This window comes from Macrotis lagotis, chromosome X (genome assembly GCF_037893015.1).
Source record: "Macrotis lagotis isolate mMagLag1 chromosome X, bilby.v1.9.chrom.fasta, whole genome shotgun sequence".
Taxonomy (NCBI): Eukaryota; Metazoa; Chordata; class Mammalia; order Peramelemorphia; family Peramelidae; genus Macrotis; species Macrotis lagotis.
Window position 1 is genome coordinate 468,952,603 of NC_133666.1, and position 19,556 is coordinate 468,972,158.

Sequence of the window (19,556 nt, forward strand, 5' to 3'; positions counted from 1 at the left end):
CAAATGACATCTTAAAAACTCCCTTCCATTCAAGTATTTCCCATATTTATCTTAAAATCATATAGTGTTCCAAAGTTCCCTTGTTTGCTATAACAGCAGAGATAACTGTGTGAAACCCTCTGAACCCTCTGATCATTAATATGAAGTGAGGCATAAAACAGTTATAAACACACATCCATACGTGTGTGTGTGTATATATATATATATATACACACACGTATACGTACTGAAATATATGTATGCATATATACATGTAAACATATCTACATATTTACTTTTACTGTTTGCCAATTGTGCTAGTCATACTAAGTTCTAGCCTTGCAAGGGCTTTGTACATGAAATCTGGAATCGCTAAAAAAGTTTTTAACTTAGGGGGCAGCTAGGTGGAGTAGTGGATAAAGCACCGGCCCTGGAGTCAGGAGTACCTGGGTTCAAATCCAGTCTCAGACACTTAATAATTACCTAGCTGTGTGGCCTTGGGCAAGCCACTTAACCCCATTTGCCTTGCAAAAATCCTTAAAAAAAAAAAGTTTTTAACTTAGGCAGCCACATAAAAAAGTGCATTAATGTTTATTTTGGATAAAAATTTAGGTAAATAATGCATTGGATCCCAAATTGAGTTTTAGGAGAAAGAATTTGCATTGTATTTGGACCTGTAGAGTTTTTTTTTTTAATGACTTTAAGCTTCTTAAAATCAGTACCCATCTTTTCAATACCAACATCCTTCTAGTGATTCAGTATGGCTATGAATTACTGAATACTGCAACCACCAAAGAATTGAAATTATGGGTCACCTAAAGAGGAATCACAAGATATTTGATGATCATGAATAGTTTATATCTACTGTTATCCAGGGCTATCTCCAGTCATTCTGATTCATAACTGACCACTAAACTCAGTTGACTCTGGAGGAGAAAGTAAGGCTGGTGACTTAGCACAGCACCTCCTCACTTAAATTCAGTTCACTTGCTTATCAGGGCATCACTTCCCTGATGTCATGGTCTTCTTCAAGAATGAAGAACAAACATTATCTTTATTATTAATAGTAGTACTATCAAAGAATTTAGCACCAGAAGCAGAATAAAAGTTATCAAAGGGATATCTAAGTAGAAAAGTAGGTGAGCTAATCATATAGTAAGAGTAAAGGTGAGATAAATGGACAGCCCATATGCTTCACTGGTATCCATGTAATGTAAAGTTCCTAGAGTATTGGAATTTATGGATTTGTGGAAGATTTGGTTAAGAGTTGAACAAGATGAGAAGGCCCGAGTTGATTGTTATTTCTACTATTGAGGGTAATATATGCCTTCATGACATCATAGATCTCCTCGAAGTATACAGTGCCAGGAGTACACTAAGAACATTTAACCTAATCCTTAACTTCTCCCTTCTTATTATCTTCACTTTTCTTTCCCTTTGCTATCCATTCTGTTATGAATCACCCTTCTATCATGATATAAAACTGGATCTATATTTGGAGTAGAGTGACCAGAGGAAGGCAGATTGCAATACGTGAAATCTCTAGTCATGAAGGGGAAAAGGTAGAGAAAGTGGTATTGCTGTGATTATTTATTGGAACTTGGCATTATTTGACATTTAGACTTTATCATGTTGGTGTTACTTAAGTTAGAGACTGTTAAAAATTTCATTTAAAAAATTTGCTGAATTCATTGGCCACTTATGAATCGACAAAATCTGTAATCCATAACAATTCTTCATCTAAAATAATTCATTCCAGTTCAATGCAATTCTCATTTACTTTGCAGCTTCTCTTTGCAAGGCACTGTTTGGTGGAGTACAAATATGTATATATTTTTGTTTAGCTTTCAAGGAACTCTATTCTAATAAGGGTATGTTAGACCTCAAAACCTAGAAAAAATTAGAAAATGATTCAGTTCAGCAAAGGAAATATCAAACAATACCTGTAAAGGTTTGGGGAGAAAAGAATCATTGTTAGTTAGCTAGGGCAACAAGGAAGGCTGCATATAGCAGGTAAAACTGAAGTTGGATTTTGAAGGAGGGGAAGGATGTCAGTAGATAGAGATAAGGGTGGCAGGAGAAAGGAATGAGGCATTATTCTTATAAAGACATAGTGCTAATGAAGATTGAGAGCAATAAGTTAACAAGTATTGAGTGTATAGAAATGCTTTATGAAAGAATACTGTAGTGTTAAGGAGGCAGATTGTAGTGGATGGTGAATGCCAATCTAAGTAGTTTTTTTTATTGGTAAACAGTGAGGAACCACAAAATGTTTTTGAGAAGGTTAATGGCATGGTCAGATCTGTATATTGGAAAGATTACTTTGGCAGCCATGTGGTAAACATATTATAGAGGAAGGGACAAGTGATCTTAATGTTCTTATTTATTCTTAGTCCTTACCACTGCATTAGGGAAGAGCCTGGGTATTTGTTAAGATGAATTCTTAGAACTAATGGAGCCATTCTTCTCCTTGTTCCCCAAATCTGAAACAAAAGATATTGCCAAGTTATGTCTCTCCTCTTCCTTTGTAACTCAGATGTGGATTTCTTGCTATTTTCTTCATTTAGATTTGATGAGGCTGCACTTTCCATTCAAAAGGAAAAGAATATCTATAAGGAAATTGAAAATTATCCAACATGTTATAAGGTATTATATGCAATTTATTTTGTCTGTGTTTTGACTTATTTCTCATGTTACTACTTTAGTTCCCTAGAAGAGAGGAAAGTATTTATTGGATATTTGATTATGCTGTGACTACATAAAGGAGTGGTTATGTGGATGATGTAGGGAACACCAGGTGTAGAACATTAAGGCAGATTACAATCTGTTTATAACTTAGTAGATAAATCCCTGGGTGTTGTCAGAGGAACATGGACATTCCTTGACTTGCCCAGGATTATATAACTAATAAGTGTCAAAAGTAGAATTTGGACCCATAATCCACCTCAGTTTAGCATCCTAATCACTAAACTTGACTCCCTAACTACTTGACTTATCTGTAATTTGTCTGTACTCTAGTAAATAAAAGTATTTCAGTAGATATCATTACTAGATAATATGGTACTGAATAGGGACTGGATATGGTTTTTCATTGCTATAGGAAACTTCTGGCTGGAGAAATTTCCTTTCCCAGTAAGGATCAGCCCTTCTTGAGCACTTAGAGTATTGTGGCTTTTAAAAAAATTTTTTAATTTAATTTTTAATTTTTGGAATAAAATATTTTCATTTGTATAATATAATACAAAAAGATGATTGCACTTCTAGTATTACAGAGCTGTTGAGAGGACTGAGAGATTGGGTGAGTCTTGCCCAGGGGCAAACAGAAGCCCAGCATGTTTCAGTCAGTATTTGGAACTTCATTTTGGTTGACCTATAGCAACAAAATTGACTCACCCTGATTTTTTGGTAACTAAAAAACTTTCATTCATATGTGCTTATATGAGGAAATTTCTCTTTCCTTTCCCTCCTTTCTTTTGCCCAGAACAGGAAGATTTAGTGATGGGGTTGTAATTTAAAAAAAAAAGCAAAGAAAAAAGTCAACAATATACCTAGAGAGCTTAAAAAGAAATAATGAAAATGTCATTCCTCTAGTGCCCTGGAGAAGGCAACACAGAAAGTGAGGGTAGGGGGAGAGAGAGATAAAGAGAAACTAAGATGTTTCAAGTAAAATCTTAGATATTTTACCATACTAGAAAATTGACCTTTATTATATTCATATGCATTTGAAAATTTATCTGTTATCTCTTCTGTTTTAGAAAACAATTGCTCAAGTCTTAGTTCATCTACACAGAAATGACTATGTAGCTGCAGAAAGATGTGTCAGAGAGAGCTATAGGTAAGACAAAAAAATTTTCAGTGATTAAATTGACATCTTGACTTTTTTATTCCTCTTGCCACATCTTGAGTTGTCAATGAAAAGTTTCTTTCAAGATGCTTTGTTAGTGATTTCCCATAGCCATTAGAGGCATGTGATTAGTGTTTCAACTTTTGACATAGGGCTTTTGGAACCCTAATATTTATTTTTAGTTATCTTCTCTATATGATCTCATGGGAGGATAGGACCTGAAATGTCTTTGTTTTATGGATTTTTTTGTCCCCCAAACTAAGTTCTTAACTAGTGGAAACATTTCACATATTGAATTCATGTTTTCACATATTTGGTGATAGGTAGAATTAAAATAAGATTCATAAAATAAGATTCATTTCTTCATCACAATTTTTAAAATGCCTACTATATCCAGAGCATTGTACTAGGAGGTAGAGGAAAAAGAAAAAAATTGAGACCATCCCTGGGGATGTAATACCTATGCAGACCATATACCATATAATAAATATACTATATTTGTAGCTCAGGGGGAAGGGGGACTGAGGGAATAAGAAAAAAAAATACTAGTCCAACTTCCCATACTGTTTTATAAAACTTTTTCCTCAAAATTGAAAAAAGACCCCACAATAATCCCCTATAGTCATGTTGTTTAACTAGAATTGATTGATAGTTGGTGGACTAATTATTAGTGCTCTTGGGATCTCTTAGGAGGAAAGCAGGTGCCCTGCAAGAGCAAGAAAGCCTCATTGAAATCTTGCCATGGTTTTTCTTTTAGCATACCAGGATTCAATGGAAGTGAAGACTGCACTGCCCTGGAACAACTTTTAGAAGGGTATGACCAACAAGACCAAGACCAAGTTTCAGAGGTCTGCAATTCTCCACTTTTTAAGTACATGGACAATGATGTAAGTGGCCTTTTTTCTATTTCTTCTTTCCTGCTGAAAGAGAAACCTCTCAGAGAAGAACAAGCAACTTGTTGTTGTCTTTTCTACCCTGGTCTTCTGGGGCTAATTGTTTATTTAGTTGCTCTCCAGAGAGACCTTCCCAACTCTCAGATTTCACCATTGGGTAGAGGACATTTAGACTTGTTCTTTTACAGAAACCATGCAGAAAGTTCCTCCAAAATCTTAGGGCATTAAAACATTTGCTCTGTCTCTAAAACTTTATCGATTCCAACCATATTAATTAATATCAATCTCATTTAATGCATAAGCCTCCTATCGCTTACCTCCCATTGATTGTTTCCCATCATTTTCCCAGTTAAGAGCAATGACAGATATCTGCCACCTGCAGGAAAATACACTCCAGGCTTCTGTAAAAATTCAAATGCTCCTCTTACTAGCAGGACCAGGCAAAATGATTCAATTCTTTTTAGTTTTTGCAAGGCAATGGGGTTAAGTGGCTTGCCCAAGGCCACACAGCTAGGTAATTATTAAGTGTCTGAGGTCGGATTTGAACCCAGGTACTCCTGACTCCAAGGCTGGTGCTCTATCTACTGAGCCACCTAGCCACCCCCAAATGATTCAATTTCTGTAACATTTACTGCTTAATCTCCTTTAGTCCATAGCATTTGTTTGCATGGTATCCGATCAACTTTGCACAGTTTTTAAAACTCATTAGTTCTATAAGAATTCCATTTGCCCAGAAGAGTTTGCACCATAATTGCCTCCATTTGATTAACTTCACCTTTCTACCATCTCTGCCTCTGTATACTGCTCTCCATGATACAAAGCCCAGAGAAGGCAAACAGCTGTCTGTTCTGAGTGTATTGGGGTTTCCTTCTCCCCTAAATCCCTGAACTGAAAAGGAAATAGAATAGGGAAAGGGCAAAGCAGGGAAGTTCACATTTTCCCCTTAGATATACTTTCCCTTTGCTTCTTTTTGGCTCTAGGCAAAAGAGTCAGTGTTACTTATTTTCAGTCACTGCTCTAATACTTAGTAACTGCAAGTAATCTAAGAAATTTTTGTTTTACTTACTTTGATGTAAGACCATGACTGAATCTGAAAAACAGACTATATTTATCAGGGCTTCCACTATGCATTGCTTCCTTTTTTCTATAAAATAATGACAGACCTCATAGAAGACAAGTGTGTTTATGTATATTTTTCATATCTTAGAATAAATATGCAATGCCTTCAATAGAGTCATTCTTCATTGGAGGTCCTGTTTGGTTGAAGGTGAATTCTTGCATGTCCTAAAGACCATGTTTAAAGAATTCTAAGTCTTTTACTTCCAGGTCTGTCAGGAGAATATGCAAGTACTTTAGTAAATATATAAAAGTTTATACTCACATAGACAAGCACAATCATTTCTTGGCTTTAATTCTTAAGTAAACTAAACATGTTTTGTTTATATTTATTTGCTTAAACATAATATTTTTTAAGATACTGTGAAGCAAAATTAGGACAACTGTCCCAGTTATCTCAAGTTCCTACGTAATGGAACTGGCATTTTTTTTCGCAAGGTAGGAGGGTTAAGTGACTTGCCCAAGGTCACATAGCTAGGTAATTATTAAGTCTCTGAGGCCACATTTGAACTTAGGTCCTCCTAACTCCAAGGTTGGTGCTCTATCCACTTCGCCACCTAGCTGCCCTCCACTGTGCCACCTTGCTGTCCCAGGAACTAACTTTTTTCCAAGTCAAATCAACATGTATTTATTAAGCACTTAGTATATGTCAGGACATGTGCTAAGCACTGGAAGTCAGGTGCAAGCAAAAAGACAAAAATTAATTAATGAAGTTTGACTGTATTACAATTTCATGTTACTCCCATGGAAAGATGATTCTAGCAAATAGCAGTCATTATACATCTCCAGGTATTTAATATCCATGAAAAGAAGAGGCAATGAAACCTCATGATTCTTAGTGTTGTAGAAGTAGCTCTAAAGTCAGAACAATACCGAGTTCAGATTCCAGTGGTGTGGTGAGACCTGCATCTCATATCTGTATGTCAGAGCTCTTTACTTTTTCGCGTCTGTTTATTATCTACAGTATGCCAAGCTGGGCTTAAGTTTGATGGTCCCAGGAGGGGGAATCAAGAAGAAATCACCAGCAACACCACAGGCCAAAAGTGAAGGAGCAGAAGCCACAGCTGCTGGGGGTGAGGAAGAAGAGGATGAATATTCAGGAGGACTGTGCTAGTTATTAACATGCATATTCTCAGGGTAGGGGATAGGGTGGGTAATCAGATGGGCTGTTTTGTGGATGTTGAGTGAACCCAAATTCTTGACCCTTTTCTTTAGTCCTGAATTGGAATACTAATATAGAAGCTCCATATTTTGGGCTACTAAACCAAAAAAATTGCCTCCTACCTCCTGTGAATCATTAGTTTATTCTTTCCCTGGTAAAAGTTTGTCCAGAGTATCAGCTAACAGTTTTCTTTTAAGAGAATTAATACAAAAATGAATAGACTCCTTTAAGAGCTAGGTTCTAGAGTTAAGATTGTAGATTAAGTAGTAGGTGGAACATTTGAACGTCATTTTTCCATTTATAAGTTTTGTATTCCCTGGCAAATAGTTTTCCTTTTCTTTTATTAACTAGTAATTGACACTAAAAGTGACTTGTCCTGATAGAAAGTCTGTATCTGTTCTGCTTGTTTTTCTTGTGTGATGTATGTGTGTGTGTATGTATGAGGTTGTGTGTATGTATGGGCCTATGTGTGTTTGGCTATGGGTTTGCTCATGCCATTGAATACTTTAAATGGTTCAGGCAAAAAAAATTAGGAGCAGGAAATCATTTGGAGCCTTAGGGCTGTTTTTGCTTATTGAAATATGTATTTCAGGTCTTAGAAGTCAGTTTGTAAAAATTTGGAGACTAGTAAGTAAAGTGATCTGGAAAATTTTATGTAGCTTTCCCTGGATTTAAATAAGATGCATATACACATATTTCAAAGAAAGAACATTGGTGAATGTTGATAGGAGCTCACAAAAAATCTTTTTGTAATTGCAATTCCCTCTCAAGAGGGAACTGAGAATGAAAGAGTACCCTTCAACTCCTCAACAAACTACCTCCCTACCAAAGATGCAGTTACTGTTACTGGTTTAATCAGTACTGGAAGAAGAGCTGGTCATTGAGGAAGATAGGGTCTACACAGCAGAATTTGAGAAAAGAAAAGCATTTTTGAAAAAAGTTGGGTTTAAAGCACCATGATTTAGTCATTTCCTAAAATGGCAGTTATGATGCTTTCCTTTGGGGTTTGACAAATGTTCCTTATTCACATTTTTCTTTTTTGCTTGATGGGCAAAAGTAAGAATCAACCCTTTTGTGTCATTGTCCTTTCAAGTGATTTGCTTATTTGGAAAAGGATTCCAGACACAAATAATGTGCATTCTGCAGGCAGATGCTAAACACTTTTGCAAATTGGTTTTCTCTGTATTCCCTAGATAGATAGATAGATAGATAGATAGATAGATAGATAGATAGATAGATAGATGTTTATATTACAAATAATTTCCTTATTTATGACTGATCTCTGAAGTAAGCTATAATGAGACATTCCAGAAGCCATTTCTGACTTGTGTCTTGTGACTGACTACTCATGGTTCTGCTGGACTTCCCTGGAAGGATTATGAGTGGATAAATGAAAGTATTCTTAAGATACACATAGGTGACTCTTTAGGAAACCTCAGCTTCTTTTTAGAGTAGAGTCCATGATAAGTCGTGTTTCTGTGTATGTGTTTGTGCACGTGCACAGAAATACTATTTTATTTTCTTATAAAGCACTATTCTATTTAACATTATTTTTGTTTTTCAAGCCCCATTACCTCATTCTGTGTATATCCTCATATTTTCAACATTAGAGCAAGCATATCAGGACTAACTTTGGAATGTCATCAGCATTTGTTATTTAGTACTGCAATATAAAAATGTTCACATCTTAAGAATTTGTTAGACCATTTTGTTCTAATCACAGACTTCTAATCATGTGGAGTTATAGGTAGACCTTCCTCTGGACAAATTATTACCTTTCCCCAATCAAATATCTATGCTCAAGGCCTTACATCAGTCTATATTGTACCATTTACATACCATGTTTTTTTTTACAGCCTTGAACATTTTAATATTTTTTTTCCATTTATAAATCAAAAAGTCAGGAATGAGCCAGTGTTTCCGGTAGAAGGAATATAATCAAGTCTCAGTTTTCAAAAGAAACATTTTAGGATTAATTTTTTATTTTGCTGCTCCTTTTTCTCTTCTTAAAAATTCCCTTCTCCCCTCAGAACTAAAGCATACTACACTTGTTCAGCCATGGGTGAATTTTTTTTTTGAGGGCTAGTAAGTATTGAAAAATACTTATAGTTTCAAATTGATCAATTTGTTTTTGCTCTATCATGCAGTTTGCATACTTTAAAATATTAAAATATTTTATGATGAAAATCAGTTTAAAAGTGAAAATAGGTGTCACATTAGGAAAAATGTTTTTTCGGAGCTCTACTTTTTCCCCTTCCATACAAAAGTGTCTGCATGAATGTGTTTAAAATTCATTATAGTTTTCCATTGTAAGTGAAGTCTGTGTCCACCATATATTTAATATATTGAATTTGTATATATACAGAGAATGGTATTCTTATAGTATGAAACTTGTGCTTCACTTGTATTTTTCCTAATTTTGTGATGTATAGAATATTAAGTGTTATAGTAATGAAGATTATCATCTGTCTGGGAAGAGATTCCATATGTGACAATTATGAAAATAAAACTTGAAACTTTAATTTGGTCATTTATCTTCCTCTTGTTTGTCTCACTTGATTCCTTCAAATAAATTAATATATTCTGTTAATGACAAAATTATTCCCAGTAATTATACAAGAACCTCCATTTAGTTAACTTTCCCAATTCTGTTGTTTGCTTCTAAGGTTATATTCAGCTCCTTTAAGTCTAGTGTAACAGATTAGCTTTGGATTTATGAGCTAGGCTTCAAACCTAGGAGCCCAGTGACATTTTCAGTTTGAAAGAAAAAAAAAACAAGATGGAAAATTGTTTGCTATATGTAGGGCATTGGTTTCCAGCCTCTTGATGCAATCCTAATTAGGGTCATTGAACATTTTTTTTTGATACATCTTGAAGATTGTCTGTGGAGACTCATGAGAAAGGTGGGCATATCAGACCAAAGTATTTCTGGGGAGTAGGGTAGAGAATTTTCCCAGTGGCCAGTAGCCCTATATTGGAAGCAGAGCCAAGCTAGAGCAATGCAATGGAGATTTAGGAGCCTCTAAGAAACCTCACTTATGTACCCTATATATCATATGTATCATATGGCACCATGGATTCAAAATCTTGATGATAGTTGAATAGGAATGCTCATTTGGGGGAGAACCAAGTACAGTTTTTAATAAAACTGTGACAAAAGTGTCAAGATCTACTGCAAAGTCAAGGCACCATGGAGAACTGGCACATGGGGTTTATTGAGCTTTGCTGCTTTAGACTCAGAGACATCTACAATTTCAGTTTATCAATGATTGGACTTAGGGCTAGAAAAATTGTACTTTCCAAAACTCTTGACATAACCAGTTTACATATTGAGTTAATTTTTAAGATATGATCAGGTGAAGTGATAAAACTAGGTATATCTGTATTTCTGACAAATCATTTCTAAAAATATATAGAGAATTGATTCAAATTTTTTTTAAAAAAAAACAAGCCATTCCCCAATTGTCAAATGGTCAAAAGATATGGAAAGGCAATTTACAGATGAAGAAATCAAAGGGATCCATAGTCATGTGAAAAATTGCTCGAAATCACTAAGAGAAGTGCAAATTAAAGCATCTCTGAGGTATCACCTCATTCCTCTCAGACTGGCCAATATAACTAGAAAGGTCAATGATGAATGTGGAAGGGATGTGGGAAATCTGGAACATTGTTGGCAGAGCTGTGAACTCGTCCAAGCTTTCTGGAGAGCAATTTGGAATCATGCCCAAAGGGCAACAAAAATATGCATACCTTTTGATCCAGCAACACCACTACTGGGTTATACCCTGAAGAGATGATGAAAAAGAGTAAAAACATCACTTGTACAAAAATATTCATAGCAGCCCTGTTTGTGGTGGCAAAGAATTGAAAATTGAGGGAATGTCTATCAATTGGGGAATGGCTTAGCAAATTGTGATATATGTATGTCATGGAACACTATTGTTCTATTAGAAACCAAGTGGGATGGGAATTCAGAGAAGCCTGGAAGGATTTGCATGAACTGATGCTGAGCGAGATGAGCAGAACCAGAAAAACATTGTACACCCTAACAGCAAGATGTGGGGGTTGATGATCAACCTAAATGGACTTGCTCATTCCATCAGTGCAACAAGCAGGAACAATTTGGGGGTATCTGCAATGGAGAATACCATCTCTATCCAGAGAAAGAATTGTGGAGTTTGAACAAAGTCTGAAGACTATTACCTTTAATTAAAAAAACTTATATAGTTTTGCCATCTCTTATACTTTATTTTTCTTCCTTAAGGATACGATTTCTCTCTCATCACTTTCAACTTAGATAAATGTATACCATGGAAACAATGTAAAGACTAACAGACTGCCTTCTGCCAGGGGGGAGGGGATGAGATTGAGGGGGAATTGTAAAATTCAAAATAATTAACTTTAATAAAAAAAAGCCAGGTATATCTAAAATCATTTTTAATACTACCAAGTTAAATTTTAAGTGAAATAGCCTTTTATAATGCTATGGTAGAGTGGAAAGAGTGATGAATTTGAAATTCAAAATTCTTGTCCCAATTCCATGACTTAAAGAGATGTGACTGAATCGAATTTAGCAAACATCCATTGGGTGCCTACAATACACAGACATAGAATACATAGACAAAATATCAAAAACATCCTTCTCTAAAGTACATTAAAATCCAGAGTAAGTTGCATTTTCTCTTTGAGTATAAAATTTCTATAATATAAAAGCGACTGACTTTTTTGGGACATGCTGTGTAAATGTTAATGGATTATTACTAAGAAAAAGAAGTGGTCACTATAAATTCTATTTCCATTTTTTCAAATGATTTATTTGGACATGCATAGTTTAATTTTACTTTCCTTTATCTCATATAATGTGAGATTGCCAAAGAAACTGTATATTCAATTTTTGAAATGGTTAGACTGAAATAGAATTCAAAACACAAATTTCGTTGCCTTAGATCAATACTGATAATGGCTCCTTGGGATTCACTTTACTTGAGGACATTAGTATTATTTTTTAACTTGTTGAACTAACTTTTAAGCTGTCATGAAGAATCAATGATCTAATCCAGAGTTCCACCAGTAAAAAATGGACTAAATTAAGTAAAGTAACCAAATTAAGAAAAGTAACAACAAAAACAGGATAGGAAAGTATTGATAAGAGAAATGAATCCATACAAAAATCTTCAATAAAATCTTAGCAAAATAATTACAAGGTATCACTGGGATAATACATTATGAGCAAGTGGGATTTATCCCAGGAATGTGGGGTTGATTCAATATTAGGAGAACAGTATAAATCAATTAAATCAACAAGCCTATCAGAAATTATATGATCATATCAATAGATGCTGAAAAACTTGACAAAATACAGCACCCATTCTTACTAAAACACTTAATATAGGAATAGACTTTCTTAGAATAATTAGCAGTATCTATCTTCAACCATCAACAAGCATTATATTCAATGGGGAGAGGCTAGAGGCATTCCCAATAAGATCAGGGGTGAAACAAGGATGCCCATTATCACCACTACTAATCAATATTGTATTAGAAATGTTAGCATCAGCAATTAGAGAAGAAAAATAAATTGAAGGAATTAGAATTGGGAAGGAAGAGACAAAACTCACTCTAGATGACATGATAGTATATCCAGAGAATCCCTAGAAATCATCTAAAAAACTACTGGAAACAATTAGCAATTTTAGTAAAGTTGCAGGATATAAAATAAACCCTCATAAGTCCTCAATTTTTCTATATAATGGCTAGCAAGATACAGCAGGAAGAGGTAGAAAGAGAAATCCCATTCAAAGTAACCTCAGACAATATAAAATACCTGAGAATCTGCCAAGACAGACTCAGAAACTTTGAAAACAATTATAAAACACTTCTCACACAAATCAGTTTGAAATAATTGGGCAAACATCAACTGCTCATGATAGGTAGAGCCAATATAATAAAAATGACAATTCTACCAAAACTAAACTACCTGTTTAGTGTCCTACCAATCAAAATGCCAAAAAATTACTTTAATGAGTTAGAAAAAGTTATAAGTAAATTCATATGGAGAAATAAAAAGTCAAGAATTTCTAGGGATTCAATGAAAAAAAAAGTGCAAAAGAAGGGGGCTTAGCCAGCCCTACCCGATCTAAAATTATATTATAAAGCATCAGTCATCAAAACTGTATGGTATTGGCTAAAAAACAGTGGTGGACCAGTGGAATAGACAAGGTACATTAGCAGGAGACAATTACAGTAATTTGCTGTTTGATAAACTCAGAGTTCAGCTATTAGGATAAAAAAACTGATAAAAACTGCTGGGAAAATTGGAAGTTAGTATGCAAGAAACTTAGATTAGACCAACACCTCACACCCTATTCCAAGATAGGATTCAAATAGAGGATTTAGACATAAAAAAACAATATTATAAGCAAATTAGACGATCAAGGACTAGTTTACCTGTCAGATCTATGGTAAGGGGAGCAGTTTATGACTAAGAAAGAGATGGAGAACATCACTAAAAACAAACTAGAGTATTTTGATTACATTAAATTAAAAAGCTTTTGCACAGATAAAACCACTGCAACCAAGATCAAAAGAAATGTAGTAAACTGGGAAGCAATCTTTACAACTAATGTTTCTGACAAAGAACTCATTTCTAAAATATACAGAGGACCGAGTCGTATTTTTTTTTTAAAAAAAGTCATTCCCCAGTTGACAAATAGTCAAAGGATATGCAAAGGCAATTTACAGATGAGGAGATCAAAGCAATCCATAGTCATATGAAAAAATTGCTCTAAATCATTACTTATTAGAGAAGTGCAAATGAAAGCTCTGAGGTACCACCTCACACCTCTCAGACTGGCCAATATGACTAGAAAAGATAATGATCATTGTTGGAAGGGTTGTGGGAAATCTGGGACATTATTACAGTGTTGGTGGAGCTGTGAACTCATCCAACCTTTCTGGAGAGAAATTTGGAACTACACCCAACAAAAATGAGCATACCCTTTGATCCAGCAATACCAATACTAGGTCTAAACCCTGAAGAGTTGATGAAAAAGGGTAAAAACATCACTTGTACAAAAATTTTCACAGCAGCCCTGTTTGTGGTATCAAAGAATTGGAAATCAAGTAAATGTCCTTCATTTGGGGAATGGCTTAGCAAACTGGTATATGTATGTCATGGAACACTATTGTTACTGTTGTATAAGAAACCAGGAGGGATGGGAATTCAGGGAAGCCTGGAGGGATTTGCATGAACTGATGCTGAGTGAGATGAGCAGAACCAGGAAAAACACTGTACAGCCTAATAGCAACATGGGAGTGATGTTCAACCTTGATGGACTCGCTCATTCCATCAATGCAACAATCAGGGACAATTTGGGATATCTGCAGTGGAGTATACCATCTGTATCCAGATAAAGAACCATGGAGTTTGAACAAATTTCAAGGACTATTCCTTTTAATTTAATTTACTGTCTGATCTTATTATCTCTTATACTTTATGTTTCTTCTTTAAGGATATGATTTCTCTCTCATCATACTCAATTTAGATCAATGTACAACATGAAAAGAATGTAAAGACTGACAAATTGTATTCTGTGGGGGGTGGTGCGGAGAGGGAAGTAAGATTGGGGGAAAAATTGTAAAACTCAAAGTAAATAAAATCTTTAATTAAAACATAAAAAAAGAAATTAATCAACATCCAAAAAGTGACTCTACTCTATGTTAATACTATAGACTAACGATAATGATTCAAAAACTCCAAATGAGAGGAAATTGGTGTAATGACTATTATAAGAGCCCCAGCAAGCATAATGAATCAACTCCAAGAATATCCAGAATTATTCAGAAGAACAATGAAAGGATTACAGGACAGAAATAAGAGTAGAAATTGGAAGTCTCATCTTGTTGCATGCCTAATTTCTCCACCACTGAGAAGGTTGAAGGTGGATCTCTAGTTTGAGACTTCTGAACTGAATGGATTAGGCCAACTCAATGACCATACTAAGACCACCACTGTATTATATACAGTGAATTGTCTGGAGCTTGAGGCCACCAGATTTCCTAAAAAGGGGGTAACTGACTTGGATTAAAAATGGAACTGCTCAAAGCATGGGTGCTGATCAATAGTGGGAATAGGCTTGAACAAGAAAGGGGGACCCAGAAAGGAAAAGAAACAAGAATAAATTAGAACTGTCAATGAAAAAATAAATGATAATGAGGAAAAGATGGAATAAGTAATGGCTACTCTAAAACAACAGCATCTCTGAAAAATAATAGTTTAAATTGAATAAGATTTTTAAAGTATCTTATTTCTCAATGTTCATGAATTAGTATTATCTCATTTAATCTTTTTTTATAATTTCTTTAAGGCAATGGGGTTAAGTGACTTGCCCCCAAGGTCACATAGCTAAACAATTATTATGTGTCTGAGGTTGGATTTGAACTCAGGTCTTCCTGATTCCAGGGCTGGTGCTCTATCCACTGCACTACCTAGCTGCCCCCTATTTCATTTAATCTTCACAACAGTCTTATGTTTTAGGTGCTGTTATTATCTCCATTTTATAGATAAGATAATTGAGACTTGTAAAGATGATTTACCCAGAGACACAGAGTAGAAGATTAATGGCCTGAGATGGAATTCCAACCTAAATGTACCTGTGTCAGAAACTGAGAACAAAGTACAAAGTGATTGTTTCCATCAAACAGGGTACAGCTCATCCAAAATGTATTTAGAGGTTCAGCATGAAACTACAGATCTTGTAAGAAGCTATAAGAAAGGCCTGCAGCACTAAGAGAATCATGTGAACCTGTTCTTTCACCAAGATACCAAAAGGAACTGTTTACATTACAAAATAGTGTATTTTAAATAATTTAGCCATTGGGGGGGTAGGGGAAGGATCTCTCACAGAAGAAGCAATCAAGGTATTCACATTCAATAAAAGAAACCTAAGAAAAATAAGCCCATTTATTAGAAAAGATGTAAACAGTTGAATGATTTATTTATTTATTTTTCTTTTTTGTATAAATATTTTGTTTTCCAATTATATAAAAAGTAATTTCTACCTATCAATTTTTTGTAATGTTTTGAATTTTATTTTTCTCCTTACCTTACTTCCCTCCCCCCCAGGCCCCACAGAAGGCAGTCTGATAATCTTTACATTGTTTCCATACTATACATTGATCAAAATTGAATGTGTTGAGAGAAAAGTCATATCCTCAAGGAAAAAATAAAATATAAGAGATGGAAAAATTATGTAATACCCAAGACAACTTTTTTTAAAAATTGGAGGTAATAGTCTTTGGTCTTTGTTTAAACTCCATAATTCTTTCTCTGGTTACAGATGATACTCACAGATACCCTAATAATAGCATATACCTCACAGATGGGAGAATCAACTACTTAAAGTTATTTGCAAAAATTTTAAGTTATATAAATAATAACAGTAATTATTATTGTCAAGGATTATACATTTCATGTGTAATCAAACCTGAATTTTTGTGCAATCTGAATCAGGATTTCAGCAGTGTGAGAAATGCAGTAAATAAGGCATTGGGACTAAACAGGGGATGAAGGGTGGAGGGAAGGGTGTTGAAGAGGGAGGATTAAGATATCAAAAAATGAGAAAAATATACAGTGCACATGAACAAAATATTAAAGAAGAGATATTTGTCTATCCTTTTACTAATAAAAAAATTATCTGTATCTATTTTCTGAGGACTTCTGACCCCCCCCCCTTCCAGTGTTCAATATATAACCTCTTCTCAAATGGATATTCACCAAGATAATAGAAAGCAACCCCAGTCCATTTCCCCCTACTCCTCCTCACCTACCTGGCTCTCAGCCCAGTATAGTCAAGGGGTTTCACTCTTTGACCCTCTCCTTCCTGCATGGGGAGAGGTCAAGACTTTCTCTAAAAGGTCTATGCTGGACCCACCTGGGACTAAGCTGAGTTACATTTGTGGCTGTTTCCTCTGTTTCCCCTCAGGTTTAGACTCAATTTTTGTTATTCAGCCTGTCCTTTAAGTAGCTTGCTCTCTTGCTACCTCTCCAGAGATTTTAACATTTGTGGCCTTCATATAGTCTGTAATACTGTGAACTTTGCATTAAGAATTAAAATTCAGCCTTTCTTAATTCTGGGGTCAGATGATATGTTAGTTTTTCACTTAGAAACAAACCCAAAATGTAAGCCCCTTTTTCCTAAGGGCAGCATTTTCCTGCTATCAAAATGAAGAGATGTCCTAGGATTTATTCAGAAAACTAAATAGCTATGTTTGCTAACATGATGAACTTTTTACCTGTTTTCAACCTACTTAAGAATGATATATGTTTTCCTGCCAATCACTCAATTTTAGATTATTTTCTTTATAAATGCAGGTAAGGGTACATATAGGCCTCTATGTAACCACTCATTTTTGGTATAAAAAATACCTACTAGCATTTAATTTTTATTTATTTAATTTTCTATGACTTTGATTTACTACAGTTCATTGAGGACTGAGAACTTTAGTTCATAATGAACTTTTTGAAAACAAATGTACAGAGGCCTGCAATTTGTTCTAACTTTGCCAGGGAAATTTCCTGGCAGCCTACCAGACTAAAAAATTAAAGGGAATTTTATTTTAGGCTTTAAGTTGAAAGAAATAAGTGAAGAAGCCTCTTCCTTAGATGCAGGCTTACTACTTCCTATTCCTTGCTTTCTTAGTAGGTTAGGTTTGATCACCATCGTCCAGTCCCTTGGGGAATGAATCCTCTCCCAATCTTAGAACTATGTGCCTTTCCCTCCATTCCCAGACTTCAGCTAGGTCCTCTAGTTATTTATTGCCAAATTTTCTGAAAAAAAAATTCATTTTTCATTCTATTACCTGACTAGTGATATTCAATTCCAGAGATATTTATTGAGTTTCTAATAGGTCCAAGTCACTGCTAGGCCCTGGGAATACAAAGACATTGATGAAATAACCCTTTGGCTTAAAGGATGTTGCATTCCATGCAAAAATGTGCAAAAATCAGTAGGTATCATAGATTTCTCTCTGTATCCTGCTGCTCCAATTGGATCTCTGTTCTCTTGCTATGGCCTGCTTACTTGTATTCTACATCTTGACTATTTCCTCTTTTTGACCTAGCATACCAGATGTTAATATCAATTTAATTGGAAGCAACAAAAATAGTTTTTTGATGTTTTTTACAATAAATTTATTTATTTTTCCAACTACATGTAAAGATAATTTTCAACAATCTTTTTTAATAAGTTACACATTTTTCTACCACTTTCCCTCCTTCCCTACTCCCAGCCCTTTGAACAGTCTGATAAAACATGCACATTCATATTTAACATATTTACCTATTAGTCATTTTGTGTAAGAGGAATTAGAACTAAGAAAAAAAGAAAGAAAACCTATGAGATGAGAATGAAAAAGATGAGAAGTTTTTATAAAGTAGCATAGAATACATTCAAATTCTATGGTGTTTCCCTCCCCTCCCCCTCCCCGGATGTGAATGTCATTGTCCATAATAGGTCTCCCAAGGTTGTCCTCGATCTCTGAACTGACAAGAGATGTTGCATCCATCACAGTTGAACATCTCACAATGCTGTTAATATATATAATGTTCTCTTGGTTCTGATCCCTTGACTCAGCATCAGTTCATGTAATTTTTTTCCAAGCTTCTCTTAAGTCCTCTTAAGTCTAACTTCATGATTTCTTATTGAACAATGGTATTCTCTAACATTCTAAATTTGTTCAACCTTTCTCTAATTAATGAACATCCCCTCAACTTCCAATTCTTTTCCACCACAAAAAGAACTGCTATAAATATTTTTGATCAGGTGCAAATTTCCCATTTTTTTTTATGATTTCTTTTGTATAAAGGCCTAGTATTAGTATTGCTGGGCCAAAGGGCATGATCAGTTTTAATTCTCTTTGGGCATAGTTCCCAGAACAGCAAAAATATTTATATAGCTTTGGAGGTTTACAAAACAACTTTCTTACTTCATGTTCCCCATTTTATATGTGAGAGAATTAAGGTTCTGAAGTCACAACTACTAAGTATCAGAATTGGGATTCACATAGCCTTATCAATATTTATTGCTCTCCTACTCCCCATAACTCCCTATTAGTCTATGATCCCTGTTTATTTGCTCTGATGACTTTATTACTTATATCCATTCCATTACCACTGATAAGACTTTCTGTCTCAAATATCTTGTCTTTGGGGGTCCACATCATAGATAATTGGACTGATTTGTTAGATCTTGGATCTAGAGCTTCATTTTCCAGTAAAGGATAGGGAGGTCAGGTAAGGTTAAATGATTTGTCCAAGGTTATTATAGGTATTAAGAGTAAGATGTAGCATTTGAACTCAGGTTGTCTGAATCTACAGTTTCTGCTTTGCCAGGCGGACTCAGATGTGGTTAGTCATAGAGTCAATAGTGCAGATTCTATGTCATTCCTAAGTAATTGACAATTATTGCCTAAAAGAACAATCTAGGTTAAGATGAGAATTATTTCGAATGCTGAATAAAAATTCAACAAAGAAGTAGGGGAGGATACTAAACTTCAAGCAATG

The 19,556-nt window shown here is 34.8% G+C and overlaps 1 protein-coding gene across 1 annotated transcript in view; it reads left to right on the plus strand.

Annotated features, from left to right (window-relative positions):
- Positions 1-10,370, plus strand: part of NAPG (NSF attachment protein gamma) — a 37,094-nt gene extending 26,724 nt beyond the window's left edge. The window contains exons 9-12 of the mRNA XM_074207629.1: positions 2,547-2,625; positions 3,735-3,814; positions 4,581-4,710; positions 6,797-10,370. Of these exons, the coding sequence (XP_074063730.1) occupies positions 2,547-2,625; positions 3,735-3,814; positions 4,581-4,710; positions 6,797-6,946 (439 nt within the window). The 3' untranslated portion in view covers positions 6,947-10,370. The remainder of the gene's footprint in view (positions 1-2,546; positions 2,626-3,734; positions 3,815-4,580; positions 4,711-6,796) is intronic.
- The last annotated feature ends 9,186 nt before the right edge of the window (positions 10,371-19,556 follow it).